The sequence below is a fragment of the Otolemur garnettii genome, unplaced genomic scaffold (assembly GCF_000181295.1).
Source record: "Otolemur garnettii isolate 467f Iridium unplaced genomic scaffold, OtoGar3 scaffold00022, whole genome shotgun sequence".
In the NCBI taxonomy this organism is placed as follows: Eukaryota; Metazoa; Chordata; class Mammalia; order Primates; family Galagidae; genus Otolemur; species Otolemur garnettii.
In genome coordinates, this window is record NW_003852417.1 from 21,795,013 (window position 1) to 21,805,497 (window position 10,485).

Consider the following 10,485-nt stretch of genomic DNA (forward strand, 5'->3'; position numbering starts at 1 on the left):
AGTTAAATTGTGAGGCCACAGGCATACACAGGTATACACAGTTAAATTGTGAGGCCACAGGTATACACATAGGAACGTTCAGCTTAGTAAACACTGCCACGAAGTTCACCAAAATACGCTCTTAGTTTTAAGAGTAAAGCTAAAACCCAGAGCAGAAACCACAATCTCGGTTAAAACAGAGGCAGGGAGCATTAGGGAGAGTTGATCAGATCCAGAATAGAGCAAATGATTGGGGCCTCCAAGGGCAGAGAGGAAAACAACGGAGTTTTCTAGGTTTACATTTCTTTTCGTTTTTATTCCACACACAATCTTTCGCAATATAGTACCCTTTAATGTTGCCAAGCTCAGGAGAAACAAACAAGAGCAAAAAAGGCACCAACTTTGTCATTTAGGCACATCCCGGAAGGGATATCATGAGCCTTCCAACAGCTAATCAGAATTGCAGGCAAATACCCAGGAAGACAGTGGCAGCCTCTTCTCCTTACACTCTCCCAAGTTTAAACAAACACAGCAAACATACACAGCACAAACCCAGCTTCTAAACCAGCCCCCAAGAGCCTGCTCCCTGTACTGGTAGAACCAGCAGTCCCGACACCAGGCAGCAGTCATCAGCCAGCCTTCAAAGCTAACCAGCAGGGCACAGACGGGGCACCCTCTGCTCTAGAGACACAGGTGAGATCTAAGGTGACACTGGGTATCTTCTAAAGTCACTTCCTTGAGTCATTCCCCCACCTCCCTGTCTTGCATTTCAAGCAGGATATGTTAGGTTCTTTCAAATAACCCTTCTCCTCTCAGAAGGGAATTGCTTCTGATTGTTTAAGGATCACATTCATCTCAAAAGGGACTCCCATCAATGGTTTCCGCCTTAATCCCACAATCCTGCCCACTTCCAATTTGGAGCAGCTTCATGCATGCAGCAGAGTCCCGCTGCCTCCCAGTCAATCCCGCAGGCCCAGAGGGAGAAGGCAAAGGAGCCCGGGCTCCCTCAGGCCTGTACTTGACAATGGGTTAGGGGGAGCCTCTGCCCACTTCTCACACCACCCAGGTCCACTGCAGCCCAGTATCTTCCCACCCCAGAAGGTAGCGGTCCTGTGGAATGTCTCTGCAGGTCCCAAGAGTGGGTTAAACTTTGCCTTTCCTGGGAGAAAACCCAAGTCCTCCTGGCCCTCCCACGACACTGCACAGAAAGACTCTGTCTGTATTGCTCTCAATCCGTCCCTCAGTTTCTCTCTGTAGGTAAAAAAGTAATGCGGGTGTTTGATCAGAGGTAGGGCTTCACTTCTCAGCAAGAGCACTACCATTTCGCCCATGTGAAAATATACATACAACGCAGACATATATATTTCATTTTCCCAAAGGTTGGCACAGCCCTGATAGAAACAGCATGTGAGCGATAGACAAGAGTGAGTCTACGCCCTCTTGGGCTCGCCCCAGTCTCCTCCCCCTTATAACCTCCGATTCACCATACTTCAGAAAACAAGAATAAGAATAACATCCACCTCACAGGGTAGCAGTAAGGATCAAATGATGCATTTGTGAACATAAACGCTTTATAAACTGTAAAACATCACACCACACGGTGGGAAAGAAGCTACCTCTTATCTTCCTTTCCCTGATTCACCCTTTAATTAGTCAAGTCTTTCAGCCAGTTCCTCCTCTGATGAAGACCACCTGCACACCATAAGGACATTAGTCAATTCAGCACCCAGCTGGCAGCCATCAATTGGCCATCTATTAATAGCCAATTATCTGGGTGGCTTAATTAATCTGTGGAACACGTGGCCTGATCTCCCTGCGATCCTAGAAAACAATGAGCTTGAAATACAGGCACCAGCTAATTTTTCAATGGCCATCAAGGAATTTGGCATCCATTATGCCTGCACATTGCAGCTGCAGTGATGGGCACATAAATATTGACCGGACCAGTCTCTCTATGGCTGGGGTAGGGGGAGCATGAATGATTAGTGTTCTCTGAGGAATAAGAGAAGCTACATAAATCTTCAGCCCAGACTGCTGGGGAAGAAAATCCTAATTTCCAAACCGTAGTGAAGACAGAGAAAAGGGACAGGTACCCTCTTTTGGAGACAGACTGTCATCATGGGCAGTCCTACCAGCTCTATCGATATTCTCCCACCCCGCTTTGCATGGAGATCAGGTTTCAACAGCAGCAGCATCAGAGAAAAGGCAACTGGGCTGCTGTTCTCTTCATCTGGTTGTTCAAATCCCGTGGTAGAAACATGTGAGTGTGCCCTGTGCTCCTGAATTTCCTTGAAAGATCTCTGTAGTGCCTACAGTTAGGAAGACAAGTGACATGAGGAGAATGTAATTATTTTTTAAGTGTCTAATCTTGTCTCCAAGAAATGGTATGCAGAAGAGGCTTTGTACTTGAAATCAGCATTGTCCCGGAGGCACCGGATCAGATGGCTCCTTACTTCCAGTGATAAGGGCTGGTGCTGATAGAAGGGTGTCCACACAGAATGGCTCAGAGTGGCCCGGAGCAGAGCCCTCCTTTCTTTATAAAGAGCAGTGTTCAGAGGCAGGCAGCTCTGGACCTTGGGGCCCGCAGGGAAGAGCAGGGTTCCTGAAGAGGAGAGGGCCAGCCACCTCCAGGCCCCTATCCCTGGACGAGCTTTTCAGGCGATGTGAGTAAGAGGAGGAGGAAGCTGAGCTGCAGGGAGGAAGCTGTAGGCCCTACAGTGTAGGGGTAGAAAAGCAGCAGGAAAAGAGAGGATGCCCTGGGTGCCACACACATCCATCTCAAGCCACAGAGATCTCTGCTTCTCTGCCCCCAGTCAGCTTCCTCATGCTCATGAGGCCCTGGGATGGCAACAATCACTGCCAGATGCCAACCTGCTGCCCCAGAACATGGTATCAGGGAAATACCCAAACACCAGAGCCAGCAAATTTCAGGAGCTTCTGCAGAATTCCCCAGGGCACCTGTGTATGTGTGTACACATTCCTTCTTTGGTATCCCAAAGGAGTTCTTTCTTAATCAGTTCAACATCTGAGATCTCGGAGACTGATTCATTTTTCAGTTAATCTAGCATTTCTGATAAAATAATTAAAAGATAAGTAATAGACACAGAGTAGCGGTGGTATAATTACTTACAGCCTTATGGCCTCACTTCAGAGTTATTCACAACTAACCCGACTCAGGCTGCTGGCAGGCAGGTGGGAGACAGCTAGTTCTGTAGCACGCTGCTCCCACTTCACAGTGGGGGAGACTGAGGCAGGCCGATGGCAGCAAGAGACACTCAGACTGCCAAGTCTATAAGAAACCCAGAGGGTAAAATCATACTTGATTTTGACATGATGGAGGCTACAAAAAAAGGGTTGGACTCCCAAGCTCACGAGCAGCACAAGCCTCTGAGGACCAGGCGAGGAGGAAGGCTTGCACCCAGCTCCGGGTAACTGCAGACAAGCGAGAGGACTCCGCAGCCAGCCACGGAGGGCACCGCACGGCCAGGCTCACTTCCCCAAACAGATGGCGAGTCTGTCATTCTGCATCTCTGGGGTAGGATGTTCAGAAGCCACGGCAGGGTTCACAGACTCCCCCTAAAAGATGATCATCCCTGCTTTCTAATTTAGATTATTTTCCAAAAAATGCATCAGAGACTTTTGAGATGCTCTGGAAGAGTGACAAACTGTAAACATCAGAAATCAAACAAGGGCACAAGCAATACATTTCTTCAAAATTGGTTCCTTGGTGCCAGATGATGGATAACACTATTCTGGAAATTTGGGATGGGAAATTGTGGCGTGTGTGGGGCACAGGCAAAGGAAATAAATCAGATGGCATGTAAACTAGGCGTCTGCCCATGGCAGCCTTATTCTGTCCCTGTGCTGTGTACAGATGACCCCTGATGAATGCAAATTAGCTCCTGTAAATGATACAACCAGACAAGTAGCCCTGAAACAGGGTGCTCTTCGGACAGACTGGGGAGGCTTGTGACAGGCCATTCATTTGTCTGTCCTTCCTGCTTTGCCCCCTGACTTCCCTGATTTGAGCAGACATCTGTCTGTGCCTCTTGAGAGCTGGAGACAGAAAGTCCTGGTCTTTGTTTCCCCAAACATCAGGCCACTTAAAGGAACAAGGGTTCAGGAGAGAGGGAGCTCTCCCGAGGGCCCCTGGGACAGGGCCTCCCACCTGGACCTGGAGGAGAGAGTGAGTAGGAAAGCCGAGGGGAGCTGAGACAAGGCAGCCCTGGACAAGCCCCAGGCCCGCACAGCAGGCCAAAACTGACATAGGGTAAATTTCCTACCATCCTGATGGGATGGGGGAGGCTCAGGGTTCAAAAAAATTAAAAAACAAAAAGCTTCTTGACATCTAGAAAGCAAAGATATGCAATTTCTTGACTCCCAGGGATTCCAACGTGCTACTTGCATATTTCCTACCTTCTTACAAGAGCCACTGCAGGAACGAGCCGTGTTCTGACCCACCACGTAACATCACCCCTGACAACTCCAGGGAACTGCCTTGGAATGGAAACCAGCACAGTAAAGAAGAGGCTGAGCACGCATCTCACAAGGGGCTACACTTCTGGTCATGCCAGAGTCAAAATTCCCTGGACAGAGTCCAGTGTGCATGCACTGAGCATCAGTAGATTAATAGGGTCTCTCTCTAAAATTCATGATTTTTTAAATGGTAGAAATTATCTACTAAATGGGGAATAAAATAAGTGTCAAATACTTAAGGCACTAGTTGTATGCAAATGTTCAGAAAGACAAGCTATTTTCTAATAGCATTTGCTGTATTTCTAGTACAGTACCAATGCATTTACGTGGGCCCGAGGCACTTTATTCGAAGCCTTTACATTTCCAATACTTTCCTCCAAAATTACCCTTAGGCCTAAAATTCCTTTGCTTTGACTAAGCCCTAAGCACCTGGACTAAATTTAGTTTCTTGGAAATAAGAATTTTTTTTTCAATTCTGTCTGTTATTGTATACTTCTCCAAATAGCAAACAAATGACAGGGGAGAGAAAAAATGAAAATATTTTTCAGGCTCTTTTTTAGTAGTACAGCTGTTATCATTAAAATACAATTTGAATGAACACATCAAAATTTTTACATGATTTTCAGTTAGAAATTAGAGCTTTGCTGAATAATTTGGGGAGACAGTAAAAGAATCGAATCAACATTAAAAAGTAAAAGTTACAGAAATCTTCATTTGGGTTATTAATAGAAAGAACCAGCCCTTCTTGAAACTAAGAAAAAAATCCAATTGATTTTCTTACACAGGAGTACAGCACACACTCACCACGTCACTGGGTTGTGATCTACCAGCCATCAGTGTCATTTTATCAGGCCTGCTTTGCCAATCCCATCGAATGGGATATTTGGGGTAAAAGGGGATATTTCCTAACACTGTCAGGACAAGAGAACAAGGCCTGAGAGCCCAGAACCAGAACTTATCCTGGTCCCCAGTGAAAACAACTGGCTCCACTGGACCTACGAGTTGGGTAGTCCCCGTGCAGGAGACCTCAACACAGCCCTCTCGTCTCTATACCGTTCCCAGCTTCTCTGAATATGTTTACGGGAAGGGAGCCCAGTGCTCTTGATTTGGAAAACAAGCCCCACCACCATGCTGGACAGAAGCCCAAGCAAGATGAAAACTTCTCCAAGTCTTCAGCACATCCAAGGCGAGAGCCTTCCCCATAATTATGCACATGTATTTCCTAAGGAAACCTAGAATACCAAACTCACTCGGAAACTACTGAGTTTTTCCCCTATAATCCACAAAAGTCCCATCTGAAATGCTACTGTTGAAGAAACAATCTCTGCACTGGCAAGGGACTCAACAAGCAGCAGCACTGTAGCCATTGGGTGCACCCACCCATCAGAGGGACCTGCCCACCAGGGTGGACTGTGTCCAGCAAGAGGCGCCTCCTATGCCCCAGAAGGTGCCCTCCAAGGGCACAGTGTAACTTGCCTTGGAAATGGTGCTTGCATTAGCGCCTCCACAATTACACCAGACCCTCTGGAGCTCTCTGAGATCAAGCATCTAAAGATTAGCCACAGGAACCCCAGCCTCACCGTATCACCCACCAGTGCAGACCTAGGCAGTCTGGGGGGTTTAATGGCAGGAAGAAGCAAAGGGTAGGCAGTTCCCAAAGCCATCCCATTCCATTCTTGTCCCGACACTGCCACTTGAGCAGCCTTCCTATCTAGGGCTAAATGCTTCACCTCCTTAATCTCATCTGCAAGAGAGTATCATCTCCCTTACATGATTATTGTGAGGATTAAATGAGCTAATATGTGTACACGTAAAGTGTCTGTGAATTTGTAAAGCATTATACCAATTCTGTTGACTGTTATTTAACATGAAGACATAACACACGAGCTAGGTCTGAAAGCAAACTCAAGAATAAAATCATTTGGCCATAGTTACATGGAGCCAAGCAAACAACAAAAAAATCAATAGACTTGGTATTCTTCATCTAGCTCCCAAATGCCATCTATCAATAGGCTACTCCAGAATCACATGAGCCCTGGTAAAAATACTAATTTTAGGACCTTCTCCCAAATCCACAGAACCCATAAGCTCTTCAATAAGCCCAAGAATCTGCATGTTAAACGAGCTCATCCCGTGATTCTGACATGCAGTCAGGTGTGGATACCACTGCACTTCTTTGGACATGTCATTCAAATTTCCTGCATATAGTCAGTCATGGAGAATGAAAGCGTTCTGGTGTTATCTAAGAAGGGGTCTCTCTTTGTCTCTCTTCCTATCAGGTACATACACACTAAGATACAGAGAGACATTCAGCCACCAGACACAACTACACCTAACACATACAGATAGACACACAGAGCCACACAGACAAGTGAAAAATAAGGGAGAAAATATACTAACAAAAAGAAAAAGCCACTTAATAATAAAAAGGCATCAGGATTATAGAAGTCTATAGAATTCATGGTTATAGGAGGATATAGAAAAGGGGGGGAAGGAGTCAGAGATTAAGACAAAGAGCAAGTAGTCAGAACTAGAAAATGCCCTGGTCTGTGACTACACGGCTCTGGGTCTGGACTCCTGACACTAGACCATTCCCCCTACCTCACAGCACACTCAGTTTATAATTCTGCCTAGGTCAGGAATTTATGAGAGTTAGCCCCCAACGTCAAAGGGCAGGGACACAGTGTAGGCGTACACATCCTAGCAGCTCCCACCCCTAGCACAGAGCCTGGCATACGGCTGCCTGCAACCAACATGTGGTGAGCGCACACCACAATGAAAAGAGGCAGGAAAGGAGGAGAGACAGCACGTGAAAAAGGAAGCAGATCTCTTGTCCCAGATCCCTGGTGTAAACTAAGAATAAGTAAGCTTATGGTAATAAGGTTCAAGGCAAAACAGAGAAAGTTCACGTCCCTGCAGGCATCATTAACTACTTCACAGGGAGCAGAACTGCTGAGGGAAAAAGAAGTGAAACTCTCCAGATCTATGGGCAGGGTCTGAGGTGAGGGAGAAAATTGATCCCATATTGTAAAGGCTATTCCAAGTCCCCAGTCTGACCTCACCTCCTCCGTGCTTGACACTCACACCCACAAGGTGGGACTTGACTCTGCCCTTATAGGCCTTCCAGCCATCGCCCCTCCAGCCTTCACAGCTTTGAGCTCAAATTATGCCATGCTCACACAACGTGCTGTGTCATTCCTGAGCTTGTTTTGCACAGTTAATCTCTACCTCAAATGCCCTCCCTAACCAATGACAAACCTGTTCATCCTTCTCAACTCAGTTCTGTTATGTCCTCCTCCTCCAGGAGGCCCCCAGGCTCCCACAAGCCAAGTGCACTGAACCATCCTAGCCCTATCTCACTGCAGGCCCCAGTCTAGTGACCAGCAAATCCCCAGACCCAGGGAATAAGTTCCTCATCTCTGTAACCATAGCACTAACCACACTGCCTGGGCACACAATAGGTGCTAAATAAATGCTCGCTGAAAACAACGGTAAGATTCCAAAACCTAAGTTCTAGAAGACTTAGTTTTAAAAGGAATCTGAAAGGCAACTTGACATAGTGGAAAGATTCTGAGGCTAGAGGTTTCAATTCAAATCAGTACAGTGATCTAAGGCAAGTTACTTAGAGATTCTGAACCTTTTCCTAATCTTCCTGGGCTTTGGCCCAGCCCCTGGAGGACTGCTCTGGATGCAGTGCAGAGCTCCCCCCCACCCCCAACCCCCGCCAAAGCTGTGGAAGAGAACTCTAAAGGCTCCCCCGTGAAGAAAAGTTATGATCAAACAAATGTGCATGCCTCTTCTTCTAGTCTTCCTTTGTCATTTGATTTCAGGGAACATTCAGAAAGTGGGGAAGTTTTCTCTTAGTCCCTCCAGGGCTCTGAATTGAAAAGTAAGCTTGTAGAGGGAACCTTCTGGCTCACTCAGATGAACTGACTGGGCAGGAGTTGGAAAAGCTACTTGGATTCCCATTTCAACTCCCCACCAATACCAAGGCGTCTAAGGCGTCTGCTTCTACAGGCTCTTTAATGGTGTTCTGGACCCATTCAACTTCCCATGTAACAGAGGAGCTCGGAAACAAAGAGCGGGGGTAACAACAGGCCGGGTGGGCCAGGGCGGCAACCGCGCGGTTGGCTTCTGGGCGCTTGCCCGCGACGTACATGCGCGCGGCGCACCCGGCCTCCAGGTTCCCGGTGTCGGGCCTGGCAGCTGCAGGAAGGAGGTCAGCACGGCCGCCAGACTTCTCGCGGGCGCCTGCACTGGCCGGCCGTGCCACCCGCTCCCAACCGCAGGCGACTCTTCGGCGGCGTCCGCGGACCGCCAGTGCCTAGGCGGCCAGTCAGCAGCGACCCCTCCGCCCCGGGACCCCTACGCGCTGCTCAAGTTGAGAGTTCTGCTCCGCCCGGAGCGCGCGCGCCCACCTCCTACACCCACTGCCACTTACGCACGCCACGGGTCCGGAGATGCCCTACAGCTTTTTAAACCCAGAAACATTATACAGTAGCCGCATCAGACGCCTATTACCTGCTGGCAGCACCAAGACCCCCCGCCCTGGCTTCCCGGGAGCCCGCAAACCTGGTACCGGGGCTGTGCACTCTCCCGCAAGCCACTGCCCCGCGCCCTGCCAAAACGCATACCTTGGGGGTCTGCACTTCGTGTCCCGTCGGCACCTCCAACTTCCTCTTGGTTACCCAGAAGAACAGCAGCACGGTGATCCAAAGCACCCCGAAGATCGGTAGCACCAGGCGGCGAGTCAGGCGCCGCATGGTCCCCTTTGCCTTCTTCTCTCCGCGGCGCTGCGTCCCTGGGGCACCCCCCGGCGGTCAGGGTTGGCGGGGCAGGAGTCCTGGAGAGCGCCTCGCTCTGGGGAGCGCTTGCTCTGGGATCTGAGCAGAGGGCGGCGGGACCCTGCAAGCGCCCCGCCCGCTTCGCAGAAAAGCGAGCTCGGGGGTGGGGGGCGGGAGAGCAGGGGAGACGCGGCAGGGAAGGACCGAGGGGCAGCCAAGCTGGACGCCCGCTCCAGCGGGAGCAGCTCGGTGGCCGCCGGCGAGATGATCCCTGAGCCGCCGCCGCTGCCGCCGCCGCTGCCTCCTTACCGGCCGCCGCCAAGAGGGAAACTGACTCGAACGGCTGGGAGGAGGGAATCCGAGGCTGTGCCAGGCACCCCGGGAGGAGCACGAGGGAGGAGGGAGCGAAGGGGGAGGGCGGGACCGACAGACCGACCGCGAGGAAGCCAGGGTGGGAGTGAGAGCCGGGCTCTGCGAGGGGGCGCTACCGCCGCCCGCCGACCGAGACGCACGGTGCTGCTGTGGGGCCGCCCGAGCCGAGCCCTCGGCACTGCTCCCTGGGCATCGTGAGGTGGGGTGGGGTGGGGCGGGGCGGGGCGGAAACAGGGCACCCGTATTGCCCGCCACCCCCAGCTGCCAGGTGAGGATGTACCTGGAAGGACTTTCCCGCTCACCGCAGGGGGGCTGCACTTGACCAGGGTCCCGCCCCCCAAGTGCCCAACATTGAACCAGGGCTGGGATGGTGGGGAGCTAGCGGGGATAATGCCCCACCCAGATTTCGCTCGCCTTACCCCACAGGACGAAGGCTGAGTTCAGCCAACTGCCCGGGGTGTTTCTATGCCTGCCTGCAGGTGCCTGGCAACTTTTTCTGCTTAATGGAAAGCTGAGCTGCTCTAAATTTAACTTTAAAGATATCCTTTAAAAAATTAAGGTGCAATTATCTCCCATAAGGGTTCTCTCTCCTTGTCAAGTATCAGGGCTCTCTGTACTTGCAAGAAAGGGGGTCCAAAATAGAGCCCGCTACACGGAGTTCTTGGAAAATGACCCTGGGCAGGGAGATGGTGGGTGCAGAGGGATATCTTTCAAAAGCCCCTTTTTCCAAATGCCTTTGGGAAGTGTATCCTCCTCACACTTGCAGATTAAAACCACTTGGGTCTAGAAGCCGAGCAAATTCTGAATCCATTCCCATGTAGGCCTGAAGCAGGCTGGAAAGAAACACAGTCTTATCATTGGACAAGGGAGTTCT

General features: G+C 50.1%; 1 protein-coding gene across 1 annotated transcript in view; it reads right to left on the bottom strand.

Moving 5' to 3' along the window:
* Window positions 1-9,860, bottom strand: part of GALNT14 (polypeptide N-acetylgalactosaminyltransferase 14) — a 202,508-nt gene extending 192,648 nt beyond the window's left edge. The window contains exon 1 of the mRNA XM_023511823.1: window positions 9,090-9,860. Within this exon, the coding sequence (XP_023367591.1) occupies window positions 9,090-9,218 (129 nt within the window). The 5' untranslated portion in view covers window positions 9,219-9,860. The remainder of the gene's footprint in view (window positions 1-9,089) is intronic.
* Between the last annotated feature and the right edge of the window lie 625 nt (window positions 9,861-10,485).